The sequence below is a fragment of the Octodon degus genome, unplaced genomic scaffold (genome assembly GCF_000260255.1).
Source record: "Octodon degus isolate 3935 unplaced genomic scaffold, OctDeg1.0 scaffold00022, whole genome shotgun sequence".
Lineage (NCBI taxonomy): Eukaryota > Metazoa > Chordata > Mammalia > Rodentia > Octodontidae > Octodon > Octodon degus.
Window position 1 is genome coordinate 21,369,151 of NW_004524598.1, and position 20,941 is coordinate 21,390,091.

At 43.4% G+C, this 20,941-nt stretch overlaps 1 protein-coding gene across 1 annotated transcript in view; it reads right to left on the reverse strand.

Moving 5' to 3' along the window:
- Pkhd1 (PKHD1, fibrocystin/polyductin) overlaps positions 1 to 20,941 on the reverse strand; it is a 503,959-nt gene that overhangs the window by 283,070 nt on the left and 199,948 nt on the right. The window contains 6 exon segments of the mRNA XM_023712007.1: positions 652 to 764; positions 7,804 to 7,940; positions 10,658 to 10,783; positions 15,287 to 15,478; positions 16,822 to 16,979; positions 17,356 to 17,566. Coding sequence (XP_023567775.1) covers positions 652 to 764; positions 7,804 to 7,940; positions 10,658 to 10,783; positions 15,287 to 15,478; positions 16,822 to 16,979; positions 17,356 to 17,566 — 937 coding nt within the window.

The following is a 20,941-nucleotide window of genomic DNA, read 5'->3' on the forward strand; positions in this document are numbered from 1 at the left end:
GTCAGGACAATGTGCTGGGCAAGGCCGACACAACACAGGGGCAGAAATGCTCCCCTTTTATTAGAAATCTTATGCAAAGTGTTGCTTATGTGCATAAATGCATGACTCTTATACAAAGTGTCAAAAACAGAACATAATTCCCAGTACCAACAAACAAACAGAAACCCAGAAAATGAAGTGGTGCTTACTGCAGGCTGGAGGGAAACAAGCAAGCACTAGCCAAAGGACACAACGTTTTCCCTACGAGACATGAGCAAGTCCAAGAGACGCCCTGTACCTGTATGACCTGTAGTTGGCAGCAGCACAACACTGTATAACCACAATTCATGAAGAGGTCAGATATCTTATTTTAAGTGTTCTTGAAATAATAAATAAGCATACTAAGAAAAAAACTTACAGTTGGTGAATATATTCTGGGCAAAGATTGTAGGTTGGCGTCTTTTCTTCATTCTTACTGAGTATATACAGCTAAGTATGTACAGACATTTATATGTCAATCGTACTTCAATGACATGACTGAAGAAACATCTGTACTGTGGCATCTCCAGCTCTCAAGCAACCACCGACAGTTGTGTCCTCAATGAGCATCCTACAGAGAGGTGGCAAGTCACAGTCGATGTACCCCAGCTGCAGGTGGCTTTTCCTAGTTACCTTGTGCAGGAGCAGGCTGTGTTCTGGGTGAAGGAGAGGAGGGGAGCTTCTGATGTCTCACTGGTCACAAGATGAAAAAAATAGCCATAGCCAGCCACAAACACTCTGTTCCCCTACAGAAATTAAGAAGAGTTTGAAAAATAATTATTCCATGTGTACTAAGGTTGCTAAAAATTAGAAAGATTCTTACTTGCACTTTGTGTTTTTATACAAACACTTTGTGTTTACAGTATAGAAAGGCGTGTGTTCCTTTGGGGGATGTGTGTGAGAACAGTCACTTCCGGTCGCTCTTCCCCTTGTCTTCCCATGCTTGGCCCCTTCCACACTTCCAAAGTCTGCCTTGTAGTTTCCCATCGCATTGCCTTTATTTTATTTGTTGATTTATAGTTCAGCTTTTTCATATAAGAGAAATAAATATTTAACCTTTATTTCATTTAGAAGAAAGTCTCATGCTGAAACACTTCCAGTCTTACTTTTCCCCTCAACATGAAGCTAACCTCTTGTCACCCTTTTGCTAGGCAGCTATACACAGACTTCAACCTGCCCACCTCAAGAACTGTATCTTAGATGAGGGCCTTCTTTGAAGCTTCTGTTGTGAGGCGATGACACCTAACCTGAGCCTCTTCCCTACATTCCATGCAGAAACACACAGTGGCTCCCTTGATCACTCTCTGCTTCCTGCCTACCCTGTCATGGACTGTTGCTTCTTTGTCACTCTGCCCCATGTTGGAGCCAGCCAAGTATGGACTGAAAGCTCCACAAAATGTGAGCCAAATAAACCTCTCCCTCTTTAACTTGCAGGTGTCAGGTGTTTTGTTTTAGCCACAGGACAATAGCTAAGACAGAGGGAGACAATATTGTACATCTGAAGCACCGTATTATGGTTTGTGTCTCAGTGTCCCCACAAAGCCTCATGCAGTCATTGGGGCAGTCTTTCAGTTTTTGTGATTAATTCATGATCCAGTGCTGGGATTATGGGTGTCAGTATTACACCTACCCTAGGGTGAGTAGTCTCCACACAATACAGGGAAGGGAGAGAGGCTTGCTAGCACTGTAACCACTGCTCCTCCCTTTGTTCTTTGCTGTCTTCCACCACCATGAGCTGCTGCCCTCTGCCATGTGCCACTCTGCCTTGGAGCCAGCCAAATATGGACTGAAACCTTCACTAACTGTGAGCTAAATAAACCTTTCCTTCCTTAATTTTGTATGTTGGGTAATTTGCCCCATAAACAAGGGCAAAAGTAACCAAGATACACTGGAAGTTGCTCTAATGCCTCTGATGTAGGTGATCTCTGACCTGATAAAGTGAACCACTTTTGTATCCAGGTAAACCTGGACAACCTGGCCACTCAAGTCCTGGAAGATTCTCAAAGAGGAGAGACACCCTAGTAAGACACTAGCAAAGCCACTGTGAAGAAAATTTCCTAAAATTAGTTATTCTTAAGCTAATCATACCCAACTGCCTTGCTCTTGTAAAAAGGATACACATGCCCCGGCCTTTGCAGCCCTTAGGTCTCTGGCAAGTGTGGGCCAGGCCTGGAGCTTGCTCCGGGACCAGCTGCCTAACTGGCAGGAGCAGCCAGCACTGTACTGGGGTGCCAACTCATGCAGACACAATCACCAGTAATCATGGCCATTGTCAGACTTCAGGACTTCAGCCGTTATATGTCCTGGGCCCAAAGGCTGTCCTTTCCTGGGTGTTTACATAAAGACAGAGAGTCCTCATATTTTTAGAGTTGTAAAATGCCTTTTTCCCTTGTGGATAAAAAGGAAACTGTGCTCCACTGCACTTCATTATTTAGATTCTGAGCAGCTCTCCTATTTCCTATGGCCAGTCACAGCTTTAGCCGTGTGTTTTGCTGAGTAACATGTGGCTTTTGGTACTCTAATTTAAATTACAGTCAAAATGTTAACATGACTTCAGAGGATCTGGAACATCTCTAGAACATCACTGATCTTGGAACACATGGAATCATCGTGTGTAAGGATCATCAACCAAGGATAACCAGAAAACGTTTGGAAACTTCCAGAGACCGTTTTGATGACTACAACTCAAATGGTGGAGGAAACTATTACTGTTATTCAGTAAGTGAGGCCAGCAACGCCGTTATACAGAGGACAGAACCTTCCACAAAGGATGATTTGGCCCCAAATAGTCACTCTCCTTTTCTATAATCTACGCTGGAGCCACACATTAACAAAATAACTCCTATGCCCACTCGCCAGTCAGTGTCCTATCTTCAAATTTGTCAGAGTTCATATCCCCAATACGAAACATAGTCCATGACAACAAAAATTCTTTGATAGTCTCTATGAGAAGAGTATTTACATTATTCACGACAACCAAGCTGGCATTCGCCATTCCCCAAGAGAATATTTTCTAGCATTAAATCAGTTACCTCAACGCTTCCCTTGTGCTAGAAACAGGATATACACTAAGCCGTGGCCATAGGCAGAACCCCTGACTCTGAGCTGGTAAGTAAAAGTGCCCAATAGATCTCCTTAGCATTGACTGATACACACAGCGACACCAGAACCGCTGTTCTCAGGCAGGATTGCACAGCAAAAACCTTTTCCAGGAGAGTGCACATGTAGATCCACCTCCTAGATAATCTGTCCTAGGAACTACAAGTCCTCACCCATGACCTGCATCTATGATGCACAGAACCGAAGATTTGAGAACTGAAGGTCCGAGAAGGGGAGTGGCCCTTCAACACACACCTTTCCTGCAACTACCCAAAACGGTGAGAAGTGTGCACTTCAAGCTAAAGGTAATAATCCCACTTGTACACGTATGGCCCTTTCATTACCAGTGAAATGTTCAGTCATTGCCAAGACTTTGGGAGAAGGAGAAAGTTTCCAAAATTTCAAAACTAGAATCCAGGAGCTATACTCTCATGCATCAGCCCGGCCAACAGAGGTGTTGAGAAAGCCAGCATGCATTTCCGCTGACTCAGCACCATCCAGCTGACTCAGCACCATCCCTGCTCGCAGGCTTCTGAGCAACCGTAGGTAACTGATAGTTGGGCGGCGGATCGCAAGCGCCATCTTCCGTTAGCTGTCAAGGCTCACTTCTCTGATGAAAAAAGCAAATCAGCAGTCAGATCGCATTGCTTCGCAGCTCCCTTCCTCATGGTTCCAATCAGGTGTGCTACAAATGATTCACATATTTATGCAAGCAGCCAGCGGCTGGTGGGGAAGGGTTTAAGGCAAGCAGGGAACTTTGTGTGGAAATCAATTATTTGCGGAAGTCAATGTATTATGGACATTCAAGCAGGAGAAATTCCAGAGAGAAATTAACTGCCCAAGTAAGCCAGCTCCTTGAGGTGCGCATCTATAGTCACGAGAAAAATGTGAGTTAACCCTTCGGGCAGCTCTTCAGTATGCATTGCCTGTCGAACAGGAGGACGAGAGAACTGAGGCTGGGCCTTTAACCAGGCTTCCTTATGAAATCGATTCACAAACCAGGACAAATTCCCCTTCAATTAGATGAACGTCTCCAAAGGGCTCTTCTTTGGGGGTTTTCCACAGACTATCCCAAACAAAACCCTGCTCCTAGAAAATGTCCAACCACTACATAAACATGGGGAGCTCAGCACCTCTCCAGCATGAGTTCTCCTGCTGTCCAAGAGCGAAATCTTCTCAGCCTGTGGAGATGGAAATAGGGTCACACAGGTTTTGTGTTCTGGAAAGATGGACGGATATAAGGAGCTGCCGTGAAGAGGCCGGGGTCGCAGAGGCCAGGGTCACAGAGGCCACGGTTGCTGAGGGAAAGCACACGGGGCCTGGAGTCCATCCTTCCAGAGGCCACAGGGATATGGGGGATCCACTGCCAATCGCTGTGAAGCACCCGGTGAAGGCCTATGAAGGACTGTTCCTACACTGCAAGACCCCAGGAGACGCAGACACCAGGCCACACCTGAGGCCTCACTGGTAAAAAGGCACAGAGCTCAGCTGTGGCCTCGCAGAGAATCATCCCTGGATATAATTCAACAGCAGCCTGGGCAGGCAGACGGCAGACCACCTGTGGATGGAGAAAGAAAGCAGTGCCGCCCTTGAATCCCTCTGTGCTTCGCAGGGCAGAAGCTAAGTGGACTGTGAAGGTGACTCACTGGAAGCCAGGTGAATTCCTTCCACTAAGAGTTTGGTCCTAACATCAGGATCAGGACCATTCAAGAATAACGTAAAACCATAGACCATGGCACAGACCTAAGGATCTCTCCCCCGCCTGTCAGGTCAGGGATTTCAAAGGTAGACTCATGTCTGTGAAGAAAGAGGGTTTTGCCCAGTTGTTGCCCAGATAAGATGAAACCACCTTCTTCAATTAAGGCATCACACCCACACCCCAACATGGCATCTTGATTTGGATACTATTCCATGCCCCTGGTCACATTAGCACGGTAGGAAGCAGGTAAAGGGCACATGGGAACCATTCTTGCAACATCTTGGGCGTCTGAAATTATTTTATAATTAAAAGTGTATAATAACAAAGAGGATTCTAATTAATCACAGTAATGCAGTGATATGCAAGGCTTGAGTACATTCCCTTCAGGAGATTTCCAACCATGAACCAGTGACACAGCAGGACATGAAAGCCACAAGGCATGAGATATAGCTCCTTGGAGGAAAGGAAACTCTCCCGAGTACCAGAACTACCTTGAAGTGGGGTAGTTCTTCTGACTACATCCCTCTCTGTTCTGTAGAGAAGATTGCACACACGTACATAAGCCTGCACATGTTGCTCTTATTGTCATCTCCACCTTATTCCACTGGAACAAAACCCCATATTTCTAAAATGCATTCATCAGAGTACTAAGAGTATCATCCACCGAGGACTTATCCTCATAACCACTAATGTCCTACTTGCTCAATGACTAGAATGACTTTTGTGGACCCTCAAGGTCAAAGGAAGCTCAGCACGTTTAGGTTTCCCACACCTGCCCTGCTATCACTTGTGCCTTCAGTAACTACACATCCCAGAAAAACAGAACTTAAAATCCACAGCGTAACAGAAAAATAGTGACATCATTGAAAAAACTTGAGCCGGACTTGGCCAGATTCAGCACGAACAGGTCGGTGCCACTTTCCAGGATTCGGATGCTGCCACTGATTGAAATGTTATCGTCTTCAAAATGATTTTGGAATATTAGAAGTTCTATTGTTTTCTTTCTGCCTCATTCCTAATCTTTGTTTAAAGGCTTATGCTAACATTTATTCATCTTTCATAACATGTTTTTGTTGAGCAACTATAGGGTTTTAGACATTGCACGAGGATCTAAAAACTAATAAGCAAATGAAAAGATAACTACAAAATTTTAGGGTTGTTGGAGATGAACGTTTCACAAATACACCTAGTAAATCTGTTATCAACTTGCCTTCAACACACATTCTCAAAACACATGCACTGCATTTTTAAAATTTTATACATTTCTCTATATCTATGAGGAAAGAAGCGAATGGAGAGGAATGAAAGATGTCTGAAGACAGAGAAAGTATCTAGTTCCAAAGTGAACTTCCCCGTGGCTGGGTGGGTATTTTGCACAGGTCTGTCCACACAGGCTAAGGTGACCCACTAGCTTTCCAGGTGGCTCCTGGCTTGCGGCACCTGGACCTAGCTCCTCCTCTTCCTCTCCGCGAGTGCCCAAGATACCTGTCCTGGAGACGCTACAGTGCCTATCCAGGGAGCTAGGTATCCTCGCCTCAAACAGGAGGACAAGCTGGCCGACCCTGAGGGCTTCCTTCCCAACACGCATTGCAGGGTAGTCAGGACCACTGCCCAAGAAAAAAACACAACAGTGTGGTTCTCTTGGGGCCCCAAAGCCTTGGCACAGATAGGCAGTGAGCCCTAAAGGAAAGCTATGTGCAACTTGCCTCGCTTTGGGCTCCATACAATCCAAGCAGCCTCCTTCCTTTGCTGCGACACTAGCCATCCTATCAGGCACCTAAAACAGTATGTAAGCGCCATGCTCAGCGTAGATGCTATTAAGAGTTTAAGGAGGGTGGAACAGATAGCCACAGCATTCATGAGGGGTGATTCAGCTGGAGGTAATTAAAGATGGATGATCAGGAAGACAGACACTCATCCTCTGAGCCCCTGGAAACAGAGCGATTGTCCTGCTGTGAGACCCTAGAGCAGCGTCCTGAAAGGGGTGGCACTTAAGCACTTCCATAGTTGACCCATGAGAGAAAAGAACTGCAAAAGGGAAAAGAAATGTCCTCCCATTATTTTGATGCAGTTGCAAACTCACAAATCTATGATTAAACTGCGCAGCAAAGTGAACAGTTAACTGTAATTTAATTTCATAAAGTGGTTAAAAATTTCCCAAGAGAAATTAATGTCAAGTTATATTAAATAATGAGATAAAAAATTAAGATCACCGAAGTATCCTACATCCTCCTAAACCCTTCCGTGAGCTCACGCATTGCACGATTTCTGTCTCAAACACTGTTATAAGGAAACAATAAAGCCACATTAATACAGTAAGAGGGAAAAGTGATTGATGTTGGACTTGGAGTAAACTCAGCATACAGGGTGGATAAGTGGGGAAGATATTCATACTTTAGTTTGCATTCATCTATGTTTTATATTTTCTTTCTCTTTATATATATTAATTTTATTGAGACAGAAGTAGCAATAAGACCGTTTCAAAACAGGTTAGGTCAGTTAAATTAATACGTTGCATATTGTTGTCTTCGTAGTAGTTACTCATAGTATAAGATGCAGATATGATATCTTGTCTAAACACTATTAGTTCAAAACTTTCTTCTCATTGAACTAAGAGAAAGTAGCTGCATATCTATGCAAACTATTTTGTATATACAGATACATATTTTTTTCACTGCATAATGGCCCTTCATTTATATCCCCTTTTTTGTTTACTTTTGTCAGAGATGGGTGCATTCATCTAAATGACCAGAAAATGATCAATATTCACTGTTTTGCCCCATATAAACATTGTTTCAGAGGTTTTATAAGAATTCTCAGAAAATGACTGAATGCATTACAAAGTACCATAAGTTAATTTCTTAATGTGAGTGAGTGACAAACATTGTGCACCATGTCGCGGGCTCTGCTGCGCCGGGTTCAGCTGCAGTGAGCTGTGTGCCCCTCAGCTCGGACGCCCCCTCCCCCTGACCGGGGGAAGCTCTCACCTCTATCACGTTGGTGGGGCTGCGGATGTACATGCCAGCCGGCGTCAGCATTTCGGGACTGGAGAGACCCTCGGCACCAGAAACGCTGATGATCATGTTGCTTCTTATTATATTCCCCTGTCCTGGCCAGCCTTGTTCTTAAAAACATAAATAAAACCCAGGGGTTCACAAATACAGTTAAAATTTATACAACCCAACACTTTTCATTCTGCTAACATACATCCTAGTTGACTTAATATAAACATGGATGTGTGTTGTTGCATCTTTAGAAAACACTCAGCTCAAGAAATTTAAAACCTCTAATATTTTTCTGTATAAAATACGTGACCATTGCAAATGGATTGCAATAGATTTAAAATCAGTGTACGTATTTACCATGTTTCCTTCTGAGAATAAACTCCCAGGGGACATAGCTTGTCTCCACATGCGTCCCTGAGAACAAAAGACTATGTTATCTCAGTACATTTGATGCCACTTGGAAAAACAAGAGCCATTGCCACACTTTCTTTGGGTACTGGTTGTTTTGTTTTTCCTGTGTTTTTATCTATGAGTGAGGAAAGGAATGCACATGATATGGATCTCTAGCTCGGGAGTATCATGCATCAAAGTTCATTTCCAATAAAACGAAGAACAAAAAAGTACATCTTTCTTTTTCTCCCGTGGAGGAGTCCAATGGACTCTCCTGGCAGACGCTCTGTCAGCCCCAGCCTTGCTCCTGGGAGATCAAAGTGGCCTCCAGCTATCTGCATGCCCATCTCCTCCCCAGGAAGGTCTGGAATGTTCTGGAGGAACCTGCCGAACGTCCTGAAGGACCAGGGACCTCACACTCAGTGACTAGACTGAGAGAGCACACGTGGGCCGTGAGACAGACGAGTCACTTCCAAGTGTCAGCAGGGAGCTCCACAGAACCTGTTCTTAGCGCTCCGTCTTAACGTATCCCTGTCCCCTATGCCATTTCACAAGCCTGAGTATACAAACCTGTTAAAACAGAATGCTTTACCCCCACCCCTTGCACTACATTAGATGCAAGAGCCCATAATGCCCGATATCCCAGCCCAAAAGGCTGATTCCCCCAATAGTTTCTCTTTCCTGCATGATTAATGTCTCTCCTGTTTCTTTGTTTTCTGATAAAGTAATAATGTTAGGATAGCTTCCCAGATTTCTGCAGGAGGTTTTGTCCCTTACACAGACAAGAGTAAGCACAAGCCATATAAAAGCCGCATCTATTATGTGACTCTCTGTGTCTGTCCTATTTCTCTATGTCCCGTTCCAAATCATCTCGAGAATCTGTAGCTCGGCATCTGTAGCCTCCGAGAACTGCAGCAAAGCAGGCTTGTGTGGTGGACGTTCGCTCAGTAAACAGTTCGCCTCTCGTGACTGGCACCTGTGTAGAGTTTTGTGTCATTTTGGTTTTGGAGACAGGGTCTCCCAAGGTCATCCTGAATTTAAGCTCAGAATGGCCTGAAATTTGTGATCCTCCTGTTTCCGCCTCTCAAGATCTGGTATTACTGGTGTTTACTGCCATTCCCAGGTGGACTTTATAGCATTTATCTCAACAGATTTTTCTTAAATAAAGTTACATTTTCTCACTAGTATTGGAGTTAATTTAAATATAAAAAACTATCATTTACCAAATACAGAAATAGTCTTACTTTTAGTGAATCTGATTTACTTTATCATTTTGATACAACCAGAGACCCTTTGCTCTCTTATTCATTCATTCCTTTCAACCGATAGACCTACAGTGCATGAGTTAATACGCTAAACTCTAAGGGAATAATGTCCTCATGGGATCTGTAGTAAAGTGACATTAATCAGATGATCAGAATTATAACACATTTAAATCAAGAAGTGCTGATTACAGACAGAGCTTAAATACAAGGGCTAGACTTGGGGTGTTGAGAGAAGGTCCAAATGGCTTGGGCTGGGGAGATAGCTCAACGGACTAAGCACCTGCCTAGGCAGCAAAAAGGCCTGCGTTCAATTCCTGTTATGTATGTCATGCTGGCCCCAGAACCTGGTGAGGTGGCGCACACCTGTAATCCCAGCACTGAGAAGGCTGAGACAGGAGGATCACTATGAGTCTGAGCTGTGTCATGAGACCCTGTACCAAAGAAAGTAAGTAAGTAAGAAACAAACAAACAAACAAATATTTTTTTTAAAAAAGCAGGAGTGGCTTGAACAAAGAGAAAGTACTCTACAAAAAACATGCAAGACTGAAGAAAGTATGGTTTTTGAAAGGATAAAATAAAATAGATCAGGGTCACTAGAGTTCGGAGGATGAGAAAATGAGAAAGACGGGTTTACAGAGATTAACAGAGACCAGAAAAAAAAAAAAATCACTGAAGCAATCTTTCAAACTATATCAAAATCTTCATTTATATTCTGACAGTGATAAGAAACCCTTAAAGCATTTCGAGGGGAGGAAGGACACGACACAATTTGAGATTTTCCTAAGGTTTTGCAATGAACTTTAAGAGACAAGAGTGATCTTGAAGCATGGATGAGTCCACAAGCCGCAGGAGCGGTCTGACAGCCTGTGAGATTGTACCTGCATATATTTAAGCAATTTAAGATTATCATGAAACTATCTGGTAGCATATTTGAAATTTTTCCCATCACATATTTGTTAATCTGAACTGAAACTTGAAAAAATCAGTTTCTTATTGACCAAGTTTAGTAAGTCAATCAATGGGGACTATTTAAATTTAGAATTTTTAACCATGCCATATTTGTAGTGATGAGAAAGCCAAAGTTTTGTAAATTGGGAATTAAAGATTTGGGGAGAATTCCCTGTGAAAACCCAGGCATCCTACTCAGGAGTACAGAAATTAAACAAGCGCCTTCCACTTACCCACCAGCAGTGCATGGCCTGAAACCTTATAGAACACGTTGCTGTCCAGCTCCAGGCCCCAGGCCCCCCGGAGCTCGAGGCCTCTGCTGAAAGAGTTCCAGACCGTGCAGCCCTGCATGTAGGAACCTGAGCAGGAAAGAGGGAGTGGAATCACACCAAGACCGCACGGGCTCCCAGGGTTCTTCTGGCCACATCCAACGCAAACTATGCCATAGCTAAAAAATCTTCCTCCTACCAACGAAACTCAGAAGCTGAGTTTGAAGAGGCAAATGAATCAAGAAAATGGGTACCTCAGGATAATAGCCCTTGAAGAACAACAGGCTGCAACCCAAGAACCAAGTCTTTGAAAGGAAAATCATCTGAGAAAGAGAAAGTAGAGCCAAAGCACAAAATAACCCATGGCTGTCAGGATTCCCACTGGGCCAGCACCCTGGCATAAATTTTCATCACAATATGGTAAATGAAAGGCCAGGGGCTGTGGAGAGAAATATTTACGGATCAGCTCTGACCTTCAAAGACTGCATCTTGAGGAGGAGGTGTGATCATTATTTCTTGAGTTGTATCTTATAAACAAATTAATATTTACAACTTGCAAAGCAATGATATTCTTAGCCCAGACTGGACAGAGATTCCTATTCCAAATCATTACCAAGACCCAATGGTGGCCTGGTAATCCTGACCCTCACACTCGAATACAGACATTGGTGACGTTAGAGGGAAAGTGTCCCCTAGGATGCTAAGGGGAATCAGCAGTTAGGAAAGTCGTTGCCCTGGGCCTAGTCTTCACATCTGTGGCCCCTAAACCGGATATACGGTCTCGATCGGTCAGTGAATACGTGTGTCCCAAGAGTCCACTGCAGTCCGACTGCACTCGAGGGCATTTCAGTCCGTGCCGGGCTCTGCAGACGGAGGTAGGCCCTTAAAACGGGAAAGGGAAGCCCCGATCACGTGGCCACACGGCAGTCAAAATGCTTAAGCATGAACCATTACTCGTGCTTGTGGCCAGGCTGGTGGGGAAAAACACTACACCACCAGTAACCAAAGTACAGCACGCACGATTCTGTAGACTACATACACTCAATAGTCACCCTTCCTGCTTTCTTTTTGCCCTTCCTCCATCTCAGTTACTGGGGAAAAAGAAACGTGGATATATACAGGATGGCTTAGATAATCGCACTGCTGATCTCTGCTGGTCTATTGAAAGGAGCAGTTAATGCCTGATGTGTTTCTCTCTCTTCTTTTTAATTTTTTGACACATTTTGCATGCTTGTTTCTGGTAATCTGAACAACTAACTTGAAGACAACAATATGCACTATAACAACCATTACTGAATTCCTATTGTTTTATTTAGTGAAATTCTGTATCATTTCTAATTTTTGTTACTAGTTTTCATTTTCTTTTAAAAAGTAAAAAGAAAAAACTGTTAGTGACCATTTAACTGGTTCATGTTCATTATTTTAGGGTGCAGTCCTTGTGTTTTGCTGTAATACAGAACACCCACAGTAGCCTCATACATTTCACGTTTACCTCCTTCCTTCATCGCATTGACATAAAAAATAAAATCTATTATTTGAATAAAAATCTTGAAAAAGGAGCCTAATATTATTACCAGGCAGGAGAGAGGATATATAGGTGCCATGTATCTAGCATACTGGTTTATGGACTATTTTGACTTTTAAAATTGGAACTACCCAGAAAATTCTCAATTTAATGCGATGTAGCCCACGGGTCTCTGCATTCTCTCAGTTGCCGGTGCTACAGTCGTAGGGACCCTTGTATCACTTGCAAAGCATCCGCCCTATAAAGTTCACCTCACATACATGCCTCATTCAGGACACGGCCTGCTGCAGATTTTTCCCTAGCTCTGAATCTCCACCACACAGCTCCAGCACAATCTGCCTGTCCCTCTGGACAGCCAATAAGAAGGACTGCATCTAAGGAGCCCTATGTGTGGAACTGAGAGACTGGTGAACCCTTTAAAGCACAGTGTGAACAGGTTCTTCCCCCTCACAGTGTCCGTTGTACCTTTCAGACTTTGTTTACCCCTCAGGTTCTCACACTAGCAAAACAACACGATGCTTGCACATGCGGGTCTGATTTATTTCACTTACCAGTATGGTCTCCAGCTGTATGCATTTATTTATAAAAGCCTCAAAGATACATTTATGTATATATGCAAGAAAGCTTGGATAGTTGTGCTGCTGACTCCTGGTGTTCTACTGAAAGGAGCAATTAATGCTTCATTCTTTCTGTTTTCTTCTTTGTTTTAATTTCTTGTAACTTTTTTAACCAATTTTGCATGTCCATATCTGGTAATCTAAACAACTAATTTGAAGATAACACTATGTATTATGGAGTACAACCGTTGTTGAATTCCTATTATTTTTTTTAGTGAAATTCTGTATCATTTCTAATGTTTTCTCTTTTTTTGCCACTTTGCATTCTCTTTAAAAATTAAAAATAAATAAAATAAGATAATATTCATCAAACTAAAAAAATAAAGGTGCAGTGTGAAGATTCCATGCCTCCTACCTCCAGAGACAAGGCCCAACCAGCCAGACAGGCTGGGAGCCCACAGGGTGTGAAATAATGAAGGGCTTTGGTGGGCACGCCAGGGGTCCCCAACGCCAGAGTTCATCTGTACACCTTGGAGTAGGCCAGGGATCCCCAAAACCAGAGTCCATCTGTATGCCTTGTAGTAGAAGAGGTTCATCTTTATTTCAACAGGGACTTACAGAGGATAATATCTGTAAGCTGTGATTTCCAAACATGTTTGTAGGCATTAAACCCTCTTCCCAACAAAATCAAATATATAGAAATTGATAAAAGGGTAGTTACTCCATAAACAAGGTGAGAAAAGTTAAATAGATTTTGAATAAACAGGTTTCATGTCCAAATTATAACTTATGTATGACTCCTGTCCTCTCCTTTGCTGCAGCTGGGGTCTGCATCCAATATTCTGCAGCACTGCATGCAGCAGACAACCAGAGAACAGAGGACACACAGGTGCCAACTGACCCAGCGTGGTAGGGAAGGTGTGGTGGAGTGACTAGTGGTCAGCTTGTAACACCAGCTGGACTGGGTCAGCGTGGTGCAAGTGCAGAAGGCCCGCCTAAGGGTTGCTGCCAGAAGCACCAAAACAGCACTGAAGAAGATGGTGCTGTTGATGCTCCTGGAGAAGGCTGTTGTGCTGGCCTTCCTGCTGTGGACTTGGCTGTTTTCACCCGGCGAGGAGCTCTGGTCCTTGCTGTCTCTGAGGACGGCTGTGGTTCTTCTCAGGGGAACTCTGGGCCTTACTTTGAGCATCACTTCCTGGCCCTCTGGAGCAGCCTTTCCAGCTTCTGCCCCTGACCTTTGGGCCTTCCCAGTGCAGATCTTTGTTACAGACTTGCCTGAGACATTGCTGTGGGCTCTAGGTTTTCAGCTAAGTTTGTGCAGGACACTGCTGTGGGATCCAGGCCCTCAGCTGGATTATTTGAATCCCTAGCGCATGGACAGATCTCCCACACTCTTTTGCATTTGACACTTTGGGTGAACATTATACAATATTCCTATAAAGTGTGTGTCCCATATTAGATTTTTTCCCCAGGAGACCCTGACCACAATTAAAATTTTGACCATATTAAGAACTATCACCCTAAATGAGTGGAATAAATAAACAAGTAACTGGAAGATGAGAACAGATGCCCTAGACGTGCAGATGATGTGAAATGGGGGAAACTGTGGTTGCTAGTGAGAGACTCCACCTGTAATTCTTCACCAATCCCTCTGTCCTTAAACTCAGCAAAGGTTCAAACCCATTTCTCAAGGTCATGGACAGTGCAGAGCAGACGTGATATCTTTTGTTCAGGCATCAACTTCTGAACCTCCCCAAGTAGCACCCTGCCACCAAAGGCAAAGCTTGAGGATGGGAGTATTAGGTGTACTGAGGGTCACTCTGAAATGGAGCGGTCGTCTTCAGGACTCAGCATGTGCACCCCTTCACTTCTGCACTTCAGTCTCGGGGCTGGGGGTTCGCCCCAGAAGCTCCTACGTCTCTCCAACCTCACTTTTAGAACATGTTCTGGTACACGTGGTGTTCTTTTCTTCTGGCTCTGCTTTTAGTCCTCACTGAGTGGTTCTCAGCTGCAATTGGTGCTTCGTGCTCCACTCTTGCAGCTTCATCTATAGCCATGCTCTGCATACCTGTCCACTCCATGTTCTTTGGAAAAGTGTCATTGTCTGCCCGTTCTCGCAGGCAGAAGACCCCTCTGAGCTGGGGCAACTTCACATAGAGACGCCTTCGCCTCTGCCTGGAGTCCCACATACACAGTCACAACACTGGTCAGTGGTAGTGGTGGGACACGGAGCATGACATAGAGCTTACCCCACCTATCTGTGATGCTTCCCACACTGTACGCCTCACACAACTCCTTCCAGGACAATAAGCTGTGCACGTGTGACACTCAGATAGGTAGGCTCAGCTTTAAACACAGCACATGATTTTTTAGGCACACTACAGTCAAAATCACTGACGTGGAACATAAGGAAGTGCCTGCCTACAAACCCTCAGATCCCCCCATCCCTCACTGTCACCCATAAATGCCTCATGGGAGAAGATGGGAGGGAAGGAGTTTTTGACCCCTTACCTCTCAGCGCTCCCACCACAGTGATGGCACTCAGGTGCTTCCGGAAGGCTTGCCCCAGGTCGCAGAGCTGCACCCCCTTCAGCTGGATCTGGCTGGGCTCCTCCGCAAAAGACTGGATGATGAGTCTGGCCCCCAGGTCCCTGGCTCCCAGCACCGCCTCACTCCTGGAGTACACACAGCACTGCAGATGACCTGAAATGCAGGGTGAAGCCAGGGTCCTGGAGCAAGGGAACACACTTGTAGACAAATCTCTTTGGAAGGCACTTCCAGCAAAATGGAAACCCATTATTTATTCTTTCAAGTAATGATCTTAGTTTTACCTTGATTCCCCTCTGTGGATTATTAATTAGACGATGTGATCACCACAACATGATGTTGCCTTCATTATTCCCGGAAGCCCCCCCCTCAATCAGTCATCTTAATGCCTGAACTGACAGACTATAACCTACAAATCCAACCTAAAGCAATGGTTTTTCAACACACAAGATCCCTGAAGGGAATGTACATTCTCACAACTTCACGAATCTGAATGGTATGCGGAGCTCATTCTGACAAAACTGTTAGTTATTGGTGAAGCAATTCCAGCCCCACTAGCCAGCATCTTGGACAGCACGGCACATGTGTGAGTCAGTGACCTGGGTGTGGGAGTCGAGGTCCACGTGCAGCCACAGTGCTGCACCACACCTACCTGAACTCCATGCAGATAGCACCCACATTTTTAACATCTTTGACCTTTTCCCAAATGTTACATGTTACTGGATCCTCCAGTGTCTTGCTGGCCTGCCATCTCTGTTTTGACATGCACAAATTTGAACGCCTGGTCATCGCCCTCCCACCCCAACACTTGCCCCTCTTCCCATCTCAGTGAACAGCCTCATCATCCATCCAGAGCTCATGCCTGGAAGTCATCCTTGACACCCACCACATCCCAGACCAAAGTTGACGAATGATGTCTTCACAACATGTGAAAACCTCATAATCTACAGTCTGGAAAACCCAAACATAACCTACTAAACTAACCATCCCTGAAATCGATGTTTAATAGACATATCAGTGTGATTCAGTGCCTGCTGTTCTGCTAGAAGACAAATGAACTTTGCCCACCACTTACCAAAAGGCCGTGGTAGTTATCTCAAAAAACCAACCCCAAGAGGAGTAGTAGAGCAAGTCTACTCAATAAGAATGTGCTATTCTGTCACTAGTGTTTCCTTGAAAGTCTCAGGGGCCTAGAATCAAAGTTAAGATTACACGGAACCTGTCAAGGCAGTGCAGCCCTCCTGTTTTCATTCCTGAACAGGATTTTTCCCTCTGAAAAATACTTTATTATTTCTTTTGCCTTTCGTCTTTTTTTTCTCTTTCACAAGTTTGCTTGGAAGAGGGGGATGAAATGACAATTTATCAAGCGCATGAGAACATCCTGCACATCCCAAGGTCAAGAGCTTATTCTCTTTTTAAGGAAGTCAACCCTAGCAGTGCCATGTGTCATGTGAAAACAATTTTTCATTTGTGAGACTTTTAACAAAATACTTCTGTACCTTCTGGAACACTGGTCTCCTGGCAGGAATCAAGAAACTTCTTCCTCTCTTGCGTGAGATTTCCTTTTATGGTAATACTCCTGCTGAGCAGAACAACTGTGGCCTTGAAGATTTGGTGCCCTCCCACCAACCAATCCTCTGTGGAGCTGTGAGAATATCTGAGAAAAGGAAAAAGGGGAAGGTACCCCTGAGGACATCACTCCAAATCCTGGGAATCATAAGTCATAAGATTGTTGCAATCTTTCCTTTGAGATTTTACCTCTTTAGAAACCCAAATACCAAAGAGTAAAGCATACTCATCAGTACACAAAAATTGAAATCCACGCTAAGTACTCGTTGCCCACTCGCGGTAATACAGAGTTCTAGAGCTTCCCAAATTATCTACCAATTCTACCTGTCAAATCACTTCGTATTTTATAATTTTCTTATAAATATGTCTAGGATTTTTAATGTAAGACTCCATCCTTAGAAGACAGATGTCCAGTTCAAATTTTGTCCTTTTGCATGTCCCTTAGCCAAGCTGACAACATGTACCTCAGGGGTGACCTGAGACGGAGGTCTCTGTGGTGCACGGTGTCCATGACGACCATCTCCTCCCGTAGGCCAGTGCCTTCAGCCCTTGCCCCACTGACAATGACAGCTTCGTCCCCTGGAAGCCAGTCCACAGCATCCTCCAGAGCTAGCACTGTGTCCCCAGCCTGAGCAGGGGATCGAAGATGGGTGACGGTTACTTTCGGTAGGGAACCTAAGGCAGTCCAAAGGAAACTTGTTTAGGCATTTTAATAATTAATAATAATATGAGGTTACACAAAGAATTCTGTGGGGGGAAAAGTCTGCAAAAGCAAGCCTCAGAGTCATTTAGTGTCATTCTTGCCTTTCTTTTTCTTTTTGGGGGGCCAGGGGCTAAACTTGGGACCTTGTGCTTGCCATGCAGGCACTTATGCTACTGAGCTATCTCCCCAGCCCATGTATCATTTTTGGTCTAGTTGTATTTTTTAATTGAGGTGTATAGGGGGAGGCAACATTACATTACATTAAAAGATACAACAAAAGTGATACAGCATACAGCAGTGAGGTGTGAAAAAAAAATACATGTAGATCTGCCATCACACTATATTTAGATTTGAGCCACAGGTTGCTTGGTAACATGCATGGTCAAAAAATACACTGAATATTTAATTTTTTAAAAAAATTTTCATCATAGTGAGACACGTTGCAATTAATCTTTAAATTACTCCTGCTTGCTTAGCACACACTTATCCCATCATTCTTGTCGCTTCCTGAAGCAGCTCTGGAAGGCCTCTGTCCTGGGTGTCCCTGGTGGTGGTGTTGTGGTGTTAAAGTGGATAACGACAAACTGTAATATTCCTAGAAGCCTGCCTTTCGCAGTGATTTTCACCACTTTTTAAAATCACACTTCATAAAGAGATTCATGAAGAAAAACTCCAGAACTGTTCTTGGAAAATAGTAAGAATGTGGGATAATTTTGTTCAAAGCAAGGGAGAACACTTGGAGGAAGTTTAATGGCAATATGTCTTTTGTTGCAATAATTTTTTAGTTTTAACATTCACTGTATATTCTGATCAAATGGTGCACTTATGGGTCGCATCTAATTTCATCAATTAAACATAGAAGCAGCACCTGGGCGTGGTGGTGCACACCTGTCATCGCAGCACTCCGCAGGCTGAGGCAGGAGGATTGTCGTGGTTTCAAGACTAGCCTGGGCTACAAAGTGAGCTCAAGGCCAGCCGGAACTGCATAGCAAGGCCTTATCTCAAAAAGACCAAGCAAACAAACAAATAGAAGTGGAGTTCTAGCCTAGGGTTTTAGCAGGATTGCCTGAGACAATATGTATGAGACACATACCTTGAATCTTGTGGCATGCCTATAAGATCAATATATTAGTCTTTTATTCTTTCCTCCTTGTATTACATTATGTATTGACAATGAGATTTTTATTACTTTTTTCCTATTACAAAAAGAAAAAAAAATGGTACACACTGAGATAGAAGCCTATAACTAGTTTCCCACAAGAGGATATTAACCAACCTTGCAACTCATGCAAGAAGAATGGAAAATTAAAACTATTTTGGAATGGCTGTCCTAAGCCCAAATGTTTTAATCAATCCCTCCAAACTCTAAAAGTGGGTGTATCCAGGACAGGATCATCAGACAAACTCAAAGAAGAGAAAACTGGTGACTCTAGACATTTTGCTGCGTGCTCTGCCCAGGCACACCCAGCTGACTGCCCCCGCAGCAAACACATTGGCCCTTAACTGCGTGAGACTTAGGAAGGCCGCCTGCCTCACCGTTTAACAGGGACTGTTGCAGCAAGGGTCAGCGCAGATGCTTTTCAAGGCATTATCTAAAGCAATATTTCAGAAAGCGTGTGGCTCACTCCCAACTTCCCTCTCTACCCTCAGTGCATTTCTTCCCTCCTTTCTAATAGATCACAATTTGCCAGCTCACAGCAAATTACTGTCCTCCCTCGTTGCACTAAAGTGAAGTAATAATACGTGGGTCTCTAACTACAGAGATGGCCAACAATATATCATTTTCAAATTATTTTAAACCTCCCCCTTCTCTTGCCTGTGTGTACAGGCTTTGCAACGATAATGTCGTTCTAGGCTCAGAGAGGTCTTTGGGTTAATGATATAATTTCCGAAGTTCACTCAGGCAATAATTTTATTTTTAAAAGTTTTACAGAGTTCAAAATTTCTAATTATAGGGCAGGTGAAAATTAAGACATAAATCATCTCAAAAGAAAATAATTTTAATTTTAGTCCTTATTTGTATATCTTAACCTTTGGGAACAAGAAAATGAAATAAAGTTTATTTATATGTGTACACATATATGTGAATTTCTCTGACCTATACTTGATTGCATGGAGAAATCTTTACCAAGCATAGAAAAATGCTTATCAAAAATAAACACTATTAAAATCTGTGATCAATTGTTCACGTACTCAGTCAACATGTAATAATTATGTATCTATCAACATGCAACCTATGTACAGCAGAACCGACAGTAGGAACAATAAACATATTTTTCTTTTTTACTTTTTTCTTTATGTATCTGGTACAGGGTCTACAGAGTCTACAGGGTCTCACTACGTAGATCCAACTCATAGTGATTCTCCTGTTTTCAGCCTCCCAAGAGCTAGGATTACAGGCATACACCACCACGCCCAGTCTCAATCAAGGTCCCAGCATACCCCAGGGGCAGGGCTGGCACAGCACACTGGGGATTGAACCCCAGCTGCTGTGCTCTGCCTAAGCAGGTGCTTCAGTCTGCTGAGCTATCTGGCTGCCCCAACAAAAATATTTTTCAACTAATCATTCTTATGGTGAAGTCAGAATGAATGAAAACATTAAAGAACCCTGAGGTGCATGTTGAATTTACATCATTTTACCTCTTGATGGAGCCTCTGGAAGGTCATAATTTATTTGATAACATTCACTCTCACCAGAAAAATTACATCTCACCACACAAAACTAAGTGGCAAAGATGTTTTGTGAGTATCAACCTCTCAAGTCTGACCTACTCTCCATATACTCTCCAATCTAAGTCATTTCTCTCCATAGGATTCTTAAAACCTCAGTCAACCAGGATAAAACCTCACTGTCCCATGCAGTAGGTAGGGACATACAAATGACTTTCTATTGTCCCAAACTCTAGGAGTCAAAATATTTGTGACAGTCACCTGAATGAGATTCTCTGAAGACAGCTTCATTGTCTGAACAATTCCTTGTTATGTTCTGTTTAAATCTCTTTTTCTTCTAATGCTTTCATCTGCACCCCTTCTTTGTCCAATAACCTGTAGTATTTCCCAAGAGTATTAAGTAATCAAGCCTCAAATCCCTTTCCTGACTTTTTCAAATTCTTTTTTACTTTTTTTCCATAATTTTATTGAGAAACAACTAGCAATGAGACAGTTTCAAAACAAATTGGTAGGACAGTTTCAATAATTAACACACTGCATACATTCTTCCTAGAAGTTAATTGCTGTACAAGATGCGGAAATGATATACTATTTACAAACACCATTAGAACAAATCCCTCTATTCATTAAGAGAATGTAACTATATATCTATCCTAACCACTTTGAATACACAGATA